Here is a 21,354-nt window from a genome sequence, read left to right as displayed (position 1 = left end):
GAGATTATGACAATGAAAGGAGGGGGAAGAAGAAATTGAGACAAATCCTATCTAGTTGTCTGTTTTAAATCAGCGCGACGTTGCCGGAAATAATGAACATTTGGGTAAGTCACACAAACATTTCCGAGGGCGGAAGATAAAAAACTTTCACTCAACTAAAATGATTTTATTTCAATTACAAAACGACGACATCATTTATAGTATGTTATTGATCGCCTCAAACAATAATAAAAAAGTAGCCATGGTAATTAAAACTTGTTAAAAAAGTTATATGAATGACTCTCAGACGGATATTCTTTGTAACATGTATGGTAAGTAGTTTCTAACTTCTTACTGTCTTTCATGAAGAACTTTTTATAAGGACAGTGCATTCTGAAAGTATTCGGACCCATTCACTTTTTCCTCATTTTGTTACGTTACAGCCTTATTCTAAAAGTGATTAAATGTACGTTTTTTCCCCTCATCAAAGAGCACTCTGTACTTTGCTCCGTTCATCTTTCCCTCGATCCTGACTAATCTCCCAGTCCCTGCTACTGAAAAACATCCCCACAGCATGATGCTGCCACCACCATGCTTCACCGTAAGAATGGTGCTAGGTTTCCTCCAGACGTGACGCTTGGCATTCAGGCCAAAGAGTTCAATCTTGGTTTCATCAGACCAGAGTCTTTTAGGTGCCTTTCGGCAAACTCCATGTGTGGTGTCATTTGCCTTTTACTGAGGAGTGGCTTCCCTCTGGCCACTCTACCATAAAGGCTTGATTGGTGGAGTGCTGCAGAGATGGTTGTCCTTCTAGAAGGTTCCCCCATCTCCACAGAGGAACTCTGGAGCTCTGTCAGAGTGACCATCGGGTTCTTGGTCAACTCCCTGACTAAGGTCCTTCTTGTCACGACTTCCGCCAAAGTTGGACCCTCTCCTTTTTCAGGCGGCGTTCGGAAGTCGACGTCACCAGCTTTCTAGCCATCGCTGATCCAGTTTTCATTTTCCATTTGTTTTGTCTTTGTTTTCTACACACCTGGTTTCTATTCCCAAATTACATGTTCATTATTTAACCCTCTGTTTCCCCCATGTTTGTGTGTGTGTTTGTATATAACGTTCAGGTCGTTACTTGTTGGCTGGTATTGTTTGCCGGGTTTGTTATTACGCCCGTTATTTACGAGTGACCGGTATTTTCACGCACCTTTAGTATTTGTTTTATACTGGTGCTGTTCGTGGAATAAATTACCTTGTACACTCATCTCTGCTCTCCGGCGCCTGATTCCATGCACCAGTTACCCACAGCCTGACACTTCTCCCCCGATTGCTCAGTTTGGCCGGGCAGCCAGCTCTATGAAGAGTCTTCGTGGTTCTGTAGTTTTTCCATTTAAGAATGATGGAGGCCACTGTGTTCTTTGGGACCTTCAATGTTGCAGACATGTTTTGGTACCCTTCCCCAGATCTGTGCCCTGACACAATCCTATCTCGGAGCTCTACGGACAATGCCTTCGACTTCATGGCTTGGTTTTTGGGACTTATATAGACAGGTGTGTGCCTTTACAAATCATGTCCAAGCAATTGAATTAACCACAAGGGGCTCCAATCAAGTCGTAGAAACATCTCAAGGATCATCAATGGAAACAGGATGCACCTGAGCTCAATTTCGAGTCTCATAGCAAAGGGTCTGAATACTGACGTAAATAAGGTATTTCTGTTTTTATTTGTAATAAATGTGCAAAAGAATCTAGAAACCAGTCTTTGTTTTGTCATTATGGGTAATGTGTGTAGATTGATGAGAGACAAATATATAAACCATTTTAGAATAAAGCTGTAACGTAACAAAATGTGTAAAAAGTCAAGGAGTCCGAATGCACTTTCCGAATGCACTGTAGATGGCTGGACTACAAATCACAGAAAAGAATGCAGCAGTAAATCCAGACTTTAATATGTCTGGGACAGGGCCCATTGAGAACACTTTAGTGAGATAGAACAAGGGAAGCAGACTAGCCTGGACACGCTCCTCTGGACAGATGATGTCAATTATCACTCCAGGCTAATTATAAATACATAGCAGATAGGCTGCTTCAGTGGCAGGCAGATCTCTTCGTGCCAGAACAATGTTCTCACATTCATCTTGTGGAGGAAATCCCCCATGGTGTAACTATGCTTTGCCTCGAATGGTAATGCCAATAATGAGGGGACAATATAAGAGAAGATATTAATTGAATTATGGAAATGAGACGTGACATTTTTTATCTTCTGGGCTCCCCAAAGAGCACATTCCGCATATCTCAATAGAGTTTTCTCTCTGATTTGCACAGTAATGTCTCTGCGTGTGACTTGGAAGTTGGCAGGGGGTTTGGGCTGGTATGCTGGCCTAAAATTAGGCGATGTGCCATAGAGGAGGAACGGGGGAGGAGGAGGGTACAAGGCTGTAATTACAAGGATCTGTGCCCCTGTCGGGACAGCCATGATCGAATCTGGGCAGGCTGGGAACACTGTGCTGTAATAATGACATACTGGAGCTCTGTCAGTGTTCTTGGAGCACAGCCAGGAACTCCTACCAACAGCATAGATAATGTAAACAGAGATAAATAATTCAATAAAATAAACATAAAAACTGCTGTTGTTTTTGACAACAACATCAAGCTTAACCAGTCTTGAATACAGAGTTGTTGACCCTGAGTGATGAACATCTTCTTTGGCGCCTCACCTGCTTTCATAGCCTACTTGATGTACCATGTCATGGTTTTTGCATCGTTTTGTTTAACACACACATTCAACCACCAATGGCATGTTACATAACCTTGCAGGTGGCCCGTTAAATAGCACAGAGCATCATAGAAATCTCCCTGGGATCCACAGAACAGCTTCTGCCTGGACAGATGCTGGGCTGGTGACTCATCCCTGTCTCTGTCTGTGTGATTGTAATGATTATATTAAAACCCTCCATGTCTCCTCAACGTGGAGATAATATGCACATGGCACCACCCCAAGTCTGAAAATAGTGTCACTAATGACAACAACAGTAGCGCAGCAGTGGTGTGGTGAGGGGTGATAAGACGGAGGAGGGAAGGAGGCGAAGAGGCTTTGCAAAAACAGTCACATAGTGAGAGGACGTCGACACAGAGGGCCTGTACCGCAGGCCGCTGCCCCGCCTCTTAGCCCAGCGGAAATCTCCCAACTCCCAGATCAAAGCTCGAACACGCTCCAGAAATCTCCTCTGCTCTCTCTCTGTCTGTTAGGAGAATAATTGCATAAGTGGTTTCAGCTCTCTGAATTTATCTCCCATAAGTCAACTTGTCTCTCACACACTTTCCTCTTCTTTCTCTCTTCTTGCGTCTTGCTTCACTCTCCCCTGTCTTTCTTGCCTTTACTCTTCTCTTGCATCTTCATCCATGTCTATAGCCCTCAGATTTGCCACAGAGCTAAACCCGAGAGATACGATTGACAGACGTGAGAGAGCGATGAGGACAGGGCTGAGGGTAGGATTTAGAGTGGCTGTTCTCTAAAGATTACATCCTCCAACACAATCTCAAGAGGGGGTCTCTTGCCATTTTATGTTTCATTGCTGACCATGGTTATCGTCAATGTTTATCTTTCCAATTTTGTTATGATTTAAATATCATAACGCAAACCCCTGCTATGATGCAATTTGATACAATGACACTCTCCCACCCATCCACTTACCAAGTGTCTTTGTAAACTGCTCATTAAGACTTCACTGTGGCAAAGCACTGGGTGGATCAATGAAGGGAAAATCAAGCCTGATCGGCTGAGATAATACTGGCCTCTCCTGGAGAGTGGCCCGGGCCCCTGCTCACCCACCGGCTGTCAATCTGAAGAGTACCTCATCCACACTCCCTCCAAACACTACAGCCACCCAGCAAGAGCCCTAAACCCTGCCAACCCCAGGACCAGTAAGGGAGGAGAGAGAAGGGGAGGAGAAAGGAAGGTGGGGGAGGGGACCAATTCCCATGTTGCCTTTGTTGTTGTTGTCAATATGGGAGATGAGCACATCGATGTGGAAATAGTCCGCCAGAAGGTACAGTCAAAGCACAAAGGTTGCCAGCATTAAGTACTTGCATGATTATATGTGTAGATATTATATGCAATGAAACGCGACCGCACATACACACGCACTCACACACACACAAAAACGGCCCCATACCCAAAACTCTGAGAGCGCTGGAGTGTCATGTTGTCTTGGCAGGACGGCTGTAGTGGCAGATGGACTGTGCTGATTCCTTGTCCCCTATGGCTTCCTTGGTAGTGCCAGGCAGAAGGGATGATCTTTCTGCCTGTAAGCCAGTCTAAAATGTCTCATGTTGGGCTTCAGAAAGCAAGGAAACATCCCTTGACGGCTCTCTTCATCCAAAGCTACTGTCTGCTCATCTCTTTGACTTAATAAAAAAAAAGATTGTTTTGTAACATCTAAACACTCTAAATAATTTGATTTCCCAAAGGCAAAAAGCAACCTGCGTGGAACCTTTAATTTGATCCAATATACACTTAACAATTTTAATAAATGGTTGAGGGAAATTCAAATCAAAAGCGCCTTCCAATAACTCACTAATTGTCCAATTGGCCCTTAGCTGACAAAAACAATTTGTGTGATGAACTCAGTGACAGGTGAGTTCTCTTGCAGTTTTTCGTTTTTCTACTGTGTCCGATATGGCAGTTCTCTTACTATATGCTGTGAGACATTAAATACTTCCTCTTGGGAATCTCTCCTGTGTGATAGCACAGATTGGATCACTAATGTCTCATTCCATTTTTTCATTCACAGCTATGACAGGACATTCACGCTGAAGAGCAGACATTAGGCATATCGTTGTCAGAGAGCAGTGACGGCCCGTTAAGTTCCTCAAGGGTAGCTGGCTTCTTAAGTACTTATTCTATTAAGGTTACTTCAATTCCTCAAAAGAATCAGACTTCAGTCAATCCAGCCAATATCCCAGTTGAATGATTTGGCCCCTGATTCCTGCAGGACTTATACCCTGAAGACTCAGAGCCACCGTACTCAAGAGCTAAAAATCTATACAAAGACAATCATTTAGTTCACCTATTGCATTTGAATTGTCAAACAATGACTTGCCAAATGTGTCCTTACACAACAGACAATTCACATGGGAAAATATCAACGCTGCTACCATCTTTCCAAATGAGGACTATATTTTCTCCGCCAGCAGGGTGTCGATGTGATGATAATGACATTCACCTCGGAATGAACCTGCCTCAATTTCAGACCGAAGGAGAGATTGACTGGCAACAGGAGATCATTATATGTAACTCCTCAGTCCTCGAGACAAGAATGTCAGTCCATTTGATTTAATAGCATTCTGTTTCACATTGTTCCAGTACTCCACACATTGATGTTTACTCCCTTTGAAGTGGGAAAGAGCAGGTACCAGGGAAAATAATATATAGTGGTCGCTGTCACTGCTCACTTCAAAAGAGCCATTTCGAGCATCAATCAAGGGTTTGCGTGATTCGACATGATTTTGACACAGCCAGTGGCTGTGTCAAAACCCTGTGATTTCTGGACCGGTTGGTGAAAGATGAATCTGTATTGATTTGCCAAGTTCGTCTGAGGTTGTAAATCATCGGGAGATGCTATTCTTCATAAAGTGGGCTACAATGTTGTGAGAGACAGAATGCTCTGGAGTCTAGCTATCCTCCATTCATGTCATTTTGATCAAACTACAAACTTAGATGGTGGAAACAGTAGGTTTAAAACTGACTGCCTGGCATAGTTATGTGCTACATTTGTATATGTGCACTAGATGAACATACTTTATATTCAACTGGATTGTAGATTAAAATGGTCAACTCTACCATATGATAAATCTGTGTTCTATACCAAAACCCAACAACTTTACGGCTAAAGAGCTGTGATTTCTAATGATTAATCTATACTGAACAACAAATATAAACAATTTTCACAATTTTACTGAGTTACAGTTCATATAAGAAAATCAGTCAATTTAAATAAATAAATTAGGCCCTAATCTATGGGCTGGCCTAGAAGAGCATAGGCTCACCCACTTGGAAGCCAGACCCAGCCACTGGAGAGCCAAGCGCAGCCAATCAGATTGCGTTTTTCCCCACAAAAGGGCTTTATTACAGACAGAAATACTCCTCAGTTTCATCAGCTGTCCAGGTGGCTGGTCTCAGATGTTTCCGCAGGTAAAGAAGCCAGATGTGGAGGTTCTGGGCTGGCGTGGTTACAAGTGGTCTGCATTTGTGAGGCCGGTTGGACTTACTGCCAAATTCTCTAAAACAACGTTGGAGGCGGCTTATGGTAGAGGAATTAACATTAAATTCTCTGACAACATCTCCGGTGGACATTCCTGCAGTCAGCATGCCAATTGCATGCTCCCTCAAAACTTCAGACATCTGTGACATTGTGTTGTGTGACAAAACTGCATATTTTAGAGTGGCCTTTTATTGTCCCCAGCAGAAGGTGTAATGATCATGCTGTTTAATCAGCTTATTGATATGCCACACCTGTCAGGTGGATGGATTCACTTGGCAATTGAGAAATGCTCACTAACAGGGATGCAAAAGATTTTTGCACAAAATTTGAGAGAAATAAGCTTTTTGTGCGTATGGAACATTTCTGGGATTTTTTATTTAAACTCATGAAATGTATATTTTGTTCAGTTTATATTGATGAAACATTTTGCTCAACATCTAATCAATCAAAGTAATCATGAAAGTAATCACTTCAAACAAAGAATAAAAATCCCACACTCCCTACTTCTCAGTGTGGCTAAAAGTCTACTGTGGGCTTGAGAGCCGTGGGCGATGCAACACATGGGCTGATCAATAGTCTTTAGGGAAGTGATCACTGCTGCTACCTTACTTTCCAACCAAGGTGCATGAATTGAGGCACAAACTGAAGGAGAGTGGAGATTCAGCAACACGAGGAGGACAATGGAATTCAATTAAAAAAAGTGTATTTTGCTCAAAGTTGAACAATGGTCTTTGTTGAGGCTCAGATTGGAGATCCTTTAGTGATCTCTCCAATGAGCAGCACATTTGGCCAGGACTATGGTGGCTCTAGGGGGCAAAGTACCACACAAGGTAACAAGCTCATCTCCCAACACTTCACACGCCTCTTCCTCCATCCAGTCAGAAGGTTCTGAAGGTTGAATCTACCAAGACCCAAAATAAATCCCTCCAGACTGTCCCTATGGAGATAAAGAGAGAGAGAAAGCGCGCGAGAGAGAGCATGAGACAGTGAGACAGATGAAGTGAGAGAGGAGAAAGAGAGTGAGAGAGACTCAAAGGTTGTTACTGGCCAGGGGGTAGTGTGGAACTGTGAAAGGTATTAGCGCATTGAGAGAAATCTACCAATATTATGCCAACTGCCAGCAGATGCCAAAAACATCTTCCTCTTATCAACTAATCCAATTCCTGCTTGTGCAGGTGTTTCCCTGAGCGTGTCTGTGAAAAATGCTAGAATTGAGCTGGATCAATTCTCTCTTAGTGTTCATCTTGGCTCTGTGATCTTTGGAAAGTGGTTCATGTATTTTACAAGAGAGCAGAGGAAACAACTCTTTTAGTGGAGTTTCTACAGCTCTTATGACTCCATTTTCAGTCCGAAATTGAAAGCTTTTTCTTTCGATGCTGAAGCTTGTCCATAGCACACATCCCTTTATCATGGCTGAAAGTGAGGCTTTAAATGGAGAAATTATAGACTAGAGGAGAGCCCCTTCTTACCAACTGATTATAATCACCATTACCAAACATTCTGCAGATGTAGGCTATCAGTTAACTGACTTTGTTTGGCTAGCCTTAAGCAGGCCCTCAACAGTTTTGGATATTTATAGTGAAAGAAAAAAAAACACTCTGAGCAATATAGTATAATCTACAGTGAATAGAGCCATCTGCTTGGAGACAAAACAGTAATTATATAACAATTATGAATGGAATGTGTATTGTGTAACAACATGATTGGACATTATTATTTGAAACATAGGCGTTTGAGAGGGAGGCATGTGATGTATTTTGACTTAAACAGACTGTGAAAGGGGCTAGACCTCACTGACGCACACACACACACACACACACACACACACACACACACACACACACACACACACACACACACACACACACACACACACACACACACACACACACACACACACACACACACACACACACACACACTTCAGGAGTTGGGTGGAAGGAAACACACTCTGCCTAAGTGAGATAGCTTGAGATAGCTAGAGGGAAAGCTCAGAGGGACGTTGTTGGAACACAATGGTGTTGTAGAGTTTCAAGTTTTATATAACATTGCCTGAGGGATGGTCATGATGGTTAGACTGACATTGTTGTGACACAGCACGAGAAGAGAAGAGAAGAGGGATGTTGGCTTGATGGTGACATGTACAGTGTCTGTCTGAGCAGCCCTGCCTCAGTGGGGACACGGTCGGATTGGGGGATTAATCTTAGCCTGCTTCACAGAGTGTTTAAACAGATGGGCCCGGCTGCTGTGAAAGCCTCACTCACAGATTGGCTTGGAAACCATTTGAAAAGAGAAAAGAACCTAGTGAAAGAGAGTGAAAAGTAATAGATGTCCTGGGTGGCTAACTCTCTGTGGTGATGTTGCTAGGGCCAAACAGAAATATGTATAATATAAAGTTATATATGATGGAATATTTGCACAGAAATGTGATGGTTATGCCACAGGTTCCAGGTTTGTGGTTATTTTACTTCTGTAGCTTTTGTTCTGCGTTAAAGTCCCTGTATTCTCTACATGTAGGTTTTAGGGTATGCCCAATAACATAACTATGCATATTGACATGTCAGCTAAGACTTGGTGTCCTTACTTAAGACTTAATTAATCGTAATGATACTTGTGATAATGAATTTACAAGGACATTTTCCATTCAGCAGTCATCATGCGCTACAAAATGTGGGCTTAAAGAATCCTTAAGAGTCTAACGACACACCCGTGCGTCAATCTAATGAACATAATACAAAAGTCCCCATCTGTCAGTTTAAGCGAGTTTGAGCGACATGTGTTTTTTTTGCATGGCCTGTCTGAATCCACTACATCAGCCTATGTCGCCCTTCCGCATCTGTGGTGGAAAGTGGCAGTGCCACAGCGCTGTTTGTCAGGCCAGATATGACCACTCTATGAAAAGATGCTACTCTCGCAAACACGATGGTGTTCTCCCTTTTGCACTACAACCCCCACAAGTGTCATGGGACTCGAAGGTAACCCATACCAATGAACGGAAGGAAGTACTGTGTGGAGATAGTTTTGTGCCTTCTAGATATACGACAGACACTTCAAAACCTTATTTCTTGTGTTTCTTTTTTTACCGTCTTTCTCAATGCGTTTCTATGGTCCAAATTCAATATTTTATCAAATAAATTGTAAATATTTTTTTTATGTACCTAAATGGGATCTAAAATTCTAGATGAAATAGGTAAATGATCCATGGTATAACCGTCTTCAAACAATTTCATATGTTAGCTTAGTAGAACACCCCTCACTCCAACCACTTAGACTTTTAGAGGTTAAAGAAGAATTTACTTTTATTAATGTGCACATTTCTGCAAGCATTCCAAATGTTGTCGTCAGGAACATACTGGTTCAGAGAGATAAACAAATTGACTGCATTAATAGTGGTAACTGCTGCACAATGGACAAGGCCACCACACTGGTACTGGCAAACAGAGAAAGTAGAGCTGCGAGCAGCAATTCAAGGCTACAAGCAGATAACAGTTTTAGAATTATTCAAATAATTTGAAATGTTGGAAAGCTTTCTTTTTTAGAGATGCATTTGTTCCGCAAAAATGTTGACATTTGCACCCTGTTTTCGATTCCAAGTGCTTGCTACAGAGTCACCATGTTTTCAATCAACACCATATTGTCTGTGTGGGTGTGGCCTACTAGCTTCATAAAAAAAGTACTACTGTATGTCTGACGTTATTATGAAACAAATACATAAAAAAGGCAGATGTTGGTTGAACAACAATGCAAAAAATTGTTGGAGTTTGGGCAGCTTCATTGCTAGGCACTCAGAAACCCCACATTGGTATCTATAAAAGAGCACTCAACAACTTACTTTTGATTTAAAATTCCATCAATGCTCATAGGAACAAAACAAAGACTATTTCAAATACTTTGAATTCTTCTCCATACCTGAGTGACTCATGCCAAAGGAAAAGAAAACAGTGAATCTCTGTCTCTCTTTCACCTGACTGGGGAGAGGTTTGCTATGTTTTTGTTTCTCTTTCTCCATTTCTACCCGGAGCACTCTGTTTTCTCTTCATTCTCTCCGTTTCTCTCCATTCTCTCTGTTCAGAAAGGGCTTGGGTTTTTCATCTCCTGTCCACAACTCTGCCGTCTCTTTGTCTCCCTGATGGGGGAAGTGTTTGGTCTTCCAGTTTTATTCTTTCATAACCAAGCACTTCTTCCTAGCTCCATTTTCACAAATACCTTCTGTTGAGTTCTGAGAAAACCTGACATGGTGGCTTTCCATTCTTGAGTTGCGTAAAAGGTTTTACCATAATGTCTGGTGCCGTTTATGTGGTCGAGAATACAGGGACTTTCACGCAGAACAAAAGCTAAAGTAAAATAACCACAAACCTATTGAGGACATGAAAAGAACACCCTGTCCACGAAAACAAAACACAAACGAGGCATATATGTCAGCTACTCCAATAATCACAGAACGCTAGAGACAGGGAGTGGCACATGAGAGAGAGAGAGAGAGAGAGAGAGAGGAGGACGTGGGGTGGACAGAGTGCAAGAAATGGAGAGAAACAGAGAGAGGGAGGGTGAGAGAGAGAGAGGGTGAGCCGACAGAAGTGCTGGCTGTGATGGACGTGGTTGGCATGGCGAGCTTAGCGCTTTGACACCTCGTTACGGTCTGCCGTGACACTGACACGTCACAGGAGGAAGATGGAGAGAGAGTATAGAGGGAGAGGAGGGGGTCCTATCAGAGCTCCCAGGCTCACAGGCCTGGCATGTGGAAGATGGAAGACAGAGGATGCCCCCACCAGCAGGGCAATCAAGCTCAACAGATGGCGCCGACGTCTGGGAGCCTGAGACTGTATATGCCCAGCTCGAGCAGGGCTGATGACAGAGACGCATAGGACCTATCTGAGCAGCATATGAGTGGGTGCGGGGGGGTGCAGGCACGTGCGACAGCGTGTGTGAGTGACTGCGACAGTGTGTGTTAGAGTGTGTGGGTGGGTGTAGCCTACCTGAGGCTGACACACTGTCGGCCAAAAAATTGCAAACGCAAATGTGATTAATTAGCTAGTTTTTTTTATAATTACTACAAATCACACCTACTTCAAATGGTAAAGATTTTGTGTGTCACTGCTAATTCTTCCAATTGACATTCACGAATACAGTCTTATGCTTATGGCAGGAATATGACCGTCGCTTTCATTTATCTTTTCTATTCACAAATACAGAGGGTAAATGAAAGTGCGATGGGTCCAGTGAGTTGCACAAAAACTAAGTAAAGATTTGAATGGAGTAGGAAAGGTAAACCGTAATAAAGGATGCAGGTTTAGTACAGTACTGACATAGGAAGAGATACATAGAAGGGGGAGGGAAGGTTTTTCAAATGGGCTCCTTTTATAACACATGCACACTTACACACACACACACACACACACACACACACACACACACACACACACACACACACACACACACACACACACACACACACACACACACACACACACACACACACACACACACACACCCTCTGTATCTCAAAAAACAAATGGGCTGACAATACATGAAAAGCCTTCAAAGATGCTCTGAAGTAACATTTATGCAAAAACAGCGGGGGGGCGGGTGAAGAGAAAAATTCAGCATTGGCTTCTTTACCAAATCATTGAGGAACAAAGGTATTACACATATTTTTATAACAAAACAAAGAACAATTCAACCCAATGGTAACCGGGTTAAGCAAGTACCCCTAAATCCTCCCAAATGAAATGGGGAAAAAGAACCAGAGATTGAAGATATCCCAGACAGATGAAATCCTATGAAATAGTACGATGTGTAGTGGGAAGTTGTTCAAATCATAAAAGCTTGACTACTGAAAAGGTTTTGTTACATCTGCCTCTTCTAAATAATAGTCTTCCTTCTTTCAAGCCAAAGATAATTCACAGACAAATTGATATTCTGATGCATTGACGTGTATTCACATGTATATGTCATCTGAGTCCAGATTACAAGCACTTAACAGTTCTATTCTGCAATAACATATCCTCTTACCATCACCATTAAACCGTCACCATCCAATTGAAACTCTCAATAGCCTCACACTTATTTCTACCTCTGCCCATAAAAATGACATTGCATAACAGCCACACCATAAAACACAAATATATATTCCTGTCTTTATTGAGATTGCATGTTCGCTTCTGGGTGGGAAAATTCCGTTGCAAATTTAATTTATTCTTCACACTAAATAGATTACCAACCCTATGCAAGCCATGAGGGATACCCCCTTTTTCCATGTAATTCACCTAGACGAATGAAATCCATACTGTATTCTTTTTTTATTTCACCTTTATTTAACCAGGTAGGCTAGTTGAGAACAAGTTCTCATTTGCAACTGCGACCTGGCCAAGATAAAGCATAGCAGTTAGACACATACAACACAGAGTTACACATGGAATGAACAAAACATACAGTCAATAATACAGAAGAAAAAAAAGAAAACAAAAAGTCTATATACAGTGAGTGCAAATTAGGTAAAATAAGGGAATTAAGGCAATAAATAGGCCATGGTGGCAAAGTAATTACAGTATGGTAATTAAACACTGGAATGGTAGATGTGCAAAAGATGGAATGTGCAAGTAGAGATACTGGGGTGCAAAAGGAGCAGAATAAATAAATAAATACAGTATGGGGAAGAGGTAGATAGATGGGCTGTATACAGATGGGCTATGTACAGGTACAGTGATCTGTGAGCTGCTCTGACAGCTGGTGCTTAAAGCTAGTGAAGGAGATGGGAATCTCCAGCTTCAGAGATTTTTGCAGTTCATTCCAGTCATTGGCAGCAGAGAACTGGAAGGAAAGGCGACCAAAGGAGGAATTGGCTTTGGGGGTGACCAGTGAGATATACCTGCTGTAGCGCGTGCTACGAGTGGGTGCTGCTATGGTGACCAGCGAGCTGAGATAAGGCGGGGCTTTACCTAGCAGAGACTTGTAGATAACCTGTAGCCAGTGGGTTTGGCGACGAGTATGAAGTGAGGGCCAGCCAACGAGAGCATATAGGTCGTAGTGGTGGGTAGTGTATGGGGCTTTGGTGACAAAACGGATGGCACTGTGATAGACTGCATCTAGTTTGTTGAGTAGAGTGTTGGAGGCTATTTTATAGATGACATCGCCGAAGTCGAGGATCGGTAGGATGGTAAGTTTTACGAGGGTATGTTTGGCAGCATGAGTGAAGGATGCTCTGTTGCGAAATAGGAAGCCGATTCTAGATTTAATTTTGGATTGGAGATGCTTAATATGAGTCTGGAAGGAGAGTTTACAGTCTAGCCAGACACCCAGGTATTTGTAGTTGTCCACGTATTCTAAGTCGGAGCCGTCCAGAGTAGTGATGCTGGATGGGTGGGCAGGTGCGGGCAATGATCGGTTGATGATGGGGACAGAGAGTGTAATCAAACACTAGCATGTTCATGATGATCCTCAACACGCGTTATAACACTACCGCTTTTAACGCTGCATGGACATTGGCTAATGGCTACTGATCCCACTCCGCTTCTTGTGTTCTCTTTAATAGCCAGCCTTGTTTCCCAGCGGTCACTTTTACATCCGGTCCTTTTCCCCTTAGCACTCCCCAGACTGCAATGAGCACTGATGGAGCCCCAGACGTTACACAGGCGTGAATATGAACCAACAGAGTGAGTCCATTATCGGAGACGGATGAGAAAAACATTGTCCAATAAACTTGTGTGGCTGCGCAGTGATACCAAAACACTTCTGCTCCAGTGGTGTGTGGGCATCATGGAGCAGCTGTCAGCTCCAAGATTAAATTTGAACAATCCATTTTAGTAAAATGAAGGCTCTTGGAATAGATCCCTCCTGACACATGCAGGTTTATATGAGTTTACCAAACAATGTGTTGAGACTAACTGAACAAAAAAAACGCAAGATTGATTTTTGAGTGCTTGGTCTGGACGTTTGGTCAGCGATTGGTTGAGGTCGGTGGCCATTTTCAGAGGCCTTGTCAGAGTGTCAGTCACAAATTACACTTAATTGATATCCACTGTTTTATATCCACCTTCAGAAATAATTCTGCCTCTTCCATCTACACCTTGTTTCCCTTTTATGCATAAATGAATAGAAAATCAAGGACAGTGATAATTAATGGAAAATTAGGGGGATTTCAAACCATCCCAACCACCCATTTCCATATACAGCAGCTGGTGTGGCAGTGGAGGAGAAAAAAGATGTGCATTGGGCTTCATTATGATTCCAGCCGGACACATTTGTCAGGGATTATCTCTGAGTGTCTAACACCTAATTACCGTTGGGCCACTGTGCAGGGCGTCCCTCTGAGAACTCTGCTGGCTCTTGCTGGCCGGCTGGTTGGCTGCAGCTGGCACCTCTGGGGTGCCCTTCTGACCCGCCTGCCCGGTGGTACTCTTGATCTGCCACCATGCCCTCACACCACGTCCTTGCCAGCCAGCTGCCCAGTCGACTGAAGGGACATCCGGTGTCATCTTCGATTCAGGGGATACGCCAAATATTGAATATAGATGGTCATATTATTCAGAACTACATACAAATACCACTCTCTATGTTCTTTCAATTAGCCTACCGGTGGATTTGCCTGTAAGCTTATAGATTAAACAATGTCCATGCATTTTTTGTTTTGTTGCTGTGCTTCTTTATCTCAGTGGAGTCAGCAAACACTTGCTATTTACTTTTCCCTTAGACTAAGTAATTCCTTAATATGATCATTCCACCCTGCTGCTCACACATTTCATGGCTCTTAACCCTTAATATATTTCTTTGATATGTCGGGTGCAGTACCAATTAGAGAATGAATGCATTAATCAAACAGAGTCCAGAGATTGTATTTTCTATTTATGCATTAAAATTCATGGTAAATGTCTGTGCCTGTTTATTTGAGTGTTTAAAGATGATTGTAAGCACATTTTAATCAGGAAAGTATATGGACATAGCTCAAGATTCAATAATGACAGTAGTTGTTTAGGTAATGAATTGATCTATGTATAAAAACACCTTCTGATTGCTGAGTTTATCAGGAAAATAGCTCTGACTGTATCACACATGCACACACACACGCAGACAGACAGACAGACACACACATACACGTACACACACACACACGCAAGCACACACGCACACACACACGCACACGCACACGCACACACACACACACACACACACACACACACACAACACACAAGGTAAATCAGCAAATACTGCAGTGACAGTCACAACAGGTTTACTGGTTCACATCTATCTTTAGGGCATATTGGTAATGCAGGCAGAATGCATTATACTGTAAGAAACTTCAGGAAAAATTAAGTGGTGGCAAATAAGATTGCTTACACTTAAACAAAGGTTATTTTTAGATCCCTTTGAAAAACCCTTTTTGGTTCAAGATAGAACCCTTTTGGTTCTGGGTGGAACCATTAGGCACAGACATTGGGCTCCCGAGTGGCGCAGCGGTTTAAGGCACTGCATCTCAGTGCTAGAGGCGTCACTACAGACCCGGGTTCGATTCCAGGCTGTATCACAACTAGCCGTGATTGGGAGTCCCATAGGGCGGCGAACAACTGGCCCAACGCCGTCCGGGTTAGGGTTTGGCCAGGGTAGGCCGTCATTGTAAATAAAAATGTGTTCTTAACTGACGTGCCTAGTTAAATAAAGGGTAAACAAAAATTACAAATGAAAATAAATAACACAAACGGAACCACCAAGGGTTTTACCTGGAACCAACAAGTGTTCTCCTATGGGGACAGTCGAAGAACCCCTTTCAAACCCTTTCTTCTAACGGTGTAGCTTGATGTGGAAACTTCAAGGATACATAAAAAAAAATATGAATTGCATTTAAATGGTTTCATATTTATACATTATCACCATTGTCTGTGCCAAATGAACAAACCAATGAATTAACCAATGAATTAACCAATGAATGAATGCTGTTGTCAATTCCATTGCACTACTGCATGTTGACTTTCAGTGGTCTGTCCTTGCTCCCCGGATTGTGTACCCTACACACTAACACTTGGGGAAAGTGGGAAAAAAATCACATTAGAAAAGGTTCAAGAACAGTGTCTCTTGTAGAGCCTGAAATCTAATGACTCTGGGTGGGGACTTTATGTTCAGATTCCAAGCTGTCACTCTATCTCTGCCATCTAACTTGACTCTAATCAATGTGAAGTGGGTCAGAGGAGCCTCTCTAAGGAGACGCCAGAAACTCTCCCTGGGAGGGAAGCAGCCATGTAAACCCCTTCTGTCCCAACCATCCCTATAACCGGCCCGGCACTCACCAGCTGAGGTGAAACTGCCCTTGGCATTCCCAGGGAGACTGGGATATGGGGGGTAGGTTGGGAGTGCTCTCAGACACAGGCCATTAAAACATTCCGATATCAGTCTTATTCTCTAGACCATACTGTATACTCCAGTGACATTAATCACGATTCAAGAGGAATTAAGGCACTATTGCTACCTAATATGTGGGATATATACTCTAATTAGGAGTTTTAGTTCTGGTGCATGTATTTGTGAAATATTATCTTCCAAATAAGCACCCACTTGTCACTGGCATGCTCCCCTAGACATAACTTCATCCTGCTAATGAGGGTGTTTACCTGGCAGTGTGTACAGTATAATACGAGAAGCTGTATCCAGAATGTGCATTAACCATCAATTACCGGGTGCCTTAATGCAGACACATCATGTAACAAGCAGCTAATAGCAAGTTTTATTATTCTGTATTTTTTTATTGAACCTTTATTTAACTAGGCAAGTCAGTTAAGAAAAAAATCTTATTTACAATGATGGCCTACCCCGGCCAAACCCTAACCCGGACCACGCTGGGCCAATTGTGCGCCGCTCAATCACGGCCGTTTGTGATACAGCCTGGATTCGAACCAGGGTGTCTGTAGTGACGCCTCTAGCACTGAGATGCAGTGGCTTAGACAAGCTGCGCCACTCGGGAGCCCATATCATGTTTACACATTCAATTAGGGGATATCAGGGTAGAGCAAGTCATTATTTCATCAACATTTCCTAAGTTAGTCTGCAGCTGCTGTTCGACATGGGGTCAAAGTCTCCCACAGACTGTTTTGAAGTCAGCTACAGCATATTCCAATATCCACACTAGCATACTATCATACCACTTAGAATGAAGAAATGTTTTGGCCATGATTTCTAAGTAGCTAGTACTCTAGGGAAGGTATCGGAACACAGCCTCATGATATTCTGTCCCTGAGGGTCAAAAAAATAAACTCCACCAAGGCCATGATATTCAGCGTACCTTAAAGACGTGGAGGGGAAGCCACCACTTGGCGTTGTCCACGAGCCGGCGGCCAGGGCTCTCATCCGTGTGTGGCTAGCCTCCACTCTGCTCTATGTGGACAGCCTACGTTGGCTGGACTCAAGTCTGCCCGCGTTAAGACTCCTGGCCGCCTGTCATTGGCTCAGCTCGGGCCACCTGCCAATCTGCCTGTGAGTGACAAGGAGAAAAAACACAGATGAGGAAAAGAAAAACACACACAAACTGTCACTTTTACAGATACATTTACATATAAAGGTAATTAACTTGACAACGACAGATGAGTTATTACGTCTAAGAAGAGACAGAAAAACACAAGAACTTGTAAAAAGAGCTAACTTTCCACCAGAGTTGAGTATAGGAGAAGATTCCGAAATCTGAAGATTGCTTTTCATTCATCAATATGCGGTGGCCTTGAGCAGTGTGGGAGATAAATGATAAACAATTTCTGTTGATTTTAAATGAAAAATCCCAACGGATTTAAATGATTTTACTGTGATAGCTAACTGTGTATATTCACAAGAGACAATGACATGAAAGGTGTGGATAGAGCTTTGTAATAAGGCCATTTTCACACACAGAGGATTGTGTGAGCTTTTTTTTGGGACATTTGGACTGCTACAGGGGATTTGGGTAATGGTTGCATTTTAGAAAGCCTGTGAGATCAAGCGCTCATTTGAAATCTCTGGCAGCTCATCGTTGCGTCATCATTTTTCTTGTGGCTCTTCAGGGCTCGAATATAAATTTCAACCAGACTTCAGGAGGGCTCAGTCATGCCTGTATCTATTAGCGTGTTTTATACTTGCCATGCAAACCCTATAGTTTACACACTATGCACACAGAGATACGCTGCATGAAACCTGAACTGGAAAACTGAACTGATTACTACAGCATTAGAACCTTTGCACCTTGAATGAATTTCCCTCAGTGGGAAACTACAACATTTGGAGTGTTTGTCTAATCAGACAAATGAACATGAATATATTGTTAATACATAACAAACAAAGCAACACTTGATTAAACCTATTCGTTGATGAATATTGAAGGATTTTCTGCTCTACCAACTGGATATGTATTCGTTTAGCCATACGTGCATCCCTACAGGCATCTACTGAGTTGTAAATTAGTCACACTCGTGAGTTATGTTATCCCCCTTAATCAGAGACAGCATCAGACACGATGCCAGAGAATCGAATTGAAACATGACGAGGAACACACAAACACACACACAAAACACTCCCTCTCTCTCACTGACATACCCTGAGGTTTGGCCCCTTAGCCGTGTCATAAAGACAGGACATCAAATGAAAAGTTTCCACTATAATAACAGCCTCCCTGCACTGTCTCCAATCAGCTTCATCTGGCAGCCAGAGAAGACAGAGTCTGGCTGCACTAGCAGATCAGGTACGGCAAGCATGAGACAGTACCGCTGTGTTTTTTTCTTCTACAGTTCATGTAACCGCTCCATCGCACTATCAACATCAGCCCTGCACAGCTCTCCTATCTCGCAGTACAGCAGCCGGCATTCGAGCCTACCACTCTGGTGCTTTACAACCCATTGACATTGCTAATAGCTGGAAAGGTCAAAGCACATCTTAGTAGAATAGTCGCTCAGGCTTATAGCTTGTACAGTCTTCCCCTCTTCCTTCTTTTTAAAATCTTTTCGCATCTGACATTTAGGGCAAAGGGGTTTCAAGGTCGGCTCAAAGGCCATATCGCAAATGCGGAAATCAAACAAAATTAGCAGAGAGCTAGGAATCAGCCATCACTATTTGCGCACGATTCATCACCTGGGGTTTTCCTTTAATGGTTGGTCACCCCACTGTGGAACCGTTGCTGTGTTCCTCATCTTAGACGTGTCTGAGGCAGCTAAAGAGCATCATTTATCAGTTCAGCAAGTCTGCTCATGATGATGCCACCGGTTGCTGTCGGTGGCCAGCGGTCACACACGGTGTCAGACCTCTCCTCAACTAAGGCATTAGGATGGAGTCAACTGAACTGTCTAGCTAAAATGGACCTTCGGGGCTCAGATTGTCATGGCAACAGGTTTAGTCATGACACTGGGGTTGCAAAGGAGTGACACCTGATTTACTTGACGAGGTGGCCCTGATTGTCTCTGAACTCGACGTGTGTCGTGGTTATGGTCATCTGATGTCCAGCAGTCCCGGCAGGAGCAGGCAAGAAGCCAACCTTACGTCTGGAGAACAGAGAGGAGGGTAGAGGAAGGCAAAAGATCCAGAAATGGCTGCAACCTTCAACCTTTCCTCCCTAACCAACCAATATACAGTGTGCAGTCACTCCAGTCAGCAAAGAAGACAGGTTGTCATGTTGCCACTGAAGTGTTTCTTGTAGACAATGCAGCTGTTATTTGTTCAGCGAAGGGATTTGTCACAAGCTATAACGCTTCAACATGTCCATGTCTCCTTTTACAGTCAGTATGACACATGGTTCTTCTGAAGATATTGAATTACAGGTACTAGATGTATGTTGGGCCTAGTCGGCTACTAATGAAAAGCTTGAAGGCTGTGCTAAAGCAATGAATGACTATGTTATGGACAGTGCTCCTTAACAGCTGTGAAGCTGTGTTTTCTGGTTTGAAGGCTTCAAGGGGGAAGTCATAATGCAGAAACAAAACGGTCGATGCGGATGCAGATCGATTGGCTCACTGCAAACTGCAGCCACATGGAAATGCTTTCCAGTTGGCTCCCCTTAACATCCTAGCTAAGCAATAATCACTCTACACACAATAGTCAGTCCGACCAGTGTATTCCAACCGCAAGGTAAACACAATGAGGTAAACAAGAATGTTTGAGATTGTATCTAAACCAAACAGCATTCTCCGCAAAAATTTAGAGGAGGCTAAGATCCAGTCTCCATTCCCTCCTCCTCCTCCTTTTCTTCCTCTCCCTGAGGGAAAAAACAACATATGCTGACTTCAAGGCAATCCAAACGTTATTAGTCTTGGATGGACAATTGACAATCCCCAAGATGCTCAGCCCGTTTGAGTTCAAGGGAGAGAAAAAGAGAGAGAGAGCTTCACTTAAGCACTTTCTCAGATTGCAACTGTCAGTCTTTGAATTTAGTCTTGCCTTGCCCAAGCCAACCCCATATCCCCCCCCCCAAAAGAAATAGCAAACTCAGGAGAAAACAAGGAGTGAGAATGTCTGTGTGATAGAGAGAGAGAGAAAACATACCAAGCAAGAGAAAAAAAGAAAGAGAAAGGGGGCAAGTTCTTTCCCCAGCATTCTTTGCACTTCAAATCCACTGCACACACCTGCCCTCGCCCAAAATGCACAATCCAATAGATAGAGGGTGAGAGAGACAACGAGAGAGAAACCTAATTGCTATTTCACCGGTTCGGGGGGGGAATGGCTCCCATTCGCTGTAGGCCCCACTGTCCAAAGAGCAATTTTCTCTATATTATAAAGATGATGAGCCACCCTGACCACAGGGCCAGGGGTGAGCATGAATCGTTTCACTCTGGGGGAGATATATATATATATATATAGAGAGAGAGAGAGAGAGAGAGAGAGAGAGAGAGAGAGAGAGAGAGAGAGAGAGAGAGAGAGAGAGAGAGAGAGAGAGAGAGGGGTACCTGGGGTATGAGCGATGGGCAAAAAACCCCACCCTGCTTCAATCCAAATACCGCTCCTCTCGGGAGCAGAGGGGGAGCAGCCTATGCTTTCTTCCTATGGAGGCCAGATCGCAGCTGGGAGGGAGGTATGTATACTGTCTGCCCTTTTCTGCCAGAGAAAGAAGCACTGCTTTCCCATAGATGGTAAAATATACTGTGTGATGATATGGAGTTGCAGAGGGCAGCCTCAATGATCCAGCCTCC

The 21,354-nt window shown here is 43.2% G+C and overlaps 1 protein-coding gene across 1 annotated transcript in view; it reads right to left on the bottom strand.

Moving 5' to 3' along the window:
* The window catches only part of LOC106580728 (leucine-rich repeat and fibronectin type III domain-containing protein 1-like protein), a 135,552-nt gene that overhangs the window by 40,019 nt on the left and 74,179 nt on the right, over positions 1-21,354 (bottom strand). Inside the window, exon 2 of the mRNA XM_014162071.3 lies at positions 17,499-17,687. Within this exon, the coding sequence (XP_014017546.3) occupies positions 17,499-17,563 (65 nt within the window). The 5' untranslated portion in view covers positions 17,564-17,687. The remainder of the gene's footprint in view (positions 1-17,498; positions 17,688-21,354) is intronic.

Source organism: Salmo salar, chromosome 20, assembly GCF_965601325.2.
Source record: "Salmo salar chromosome 20, fSalSal1, whole genome shotgun sequence".
Taxonomy (NCBI): Eukaryota; Metazoa; Chordata; class Actinopteri; order Salmoniformes; family Salmonidae; genus Salmo; species Salmo salar.
Note: the sequence above shows the minus strand (reverse complement) of the source record. Positions and strands in the feature narration are given on the sequence as shown.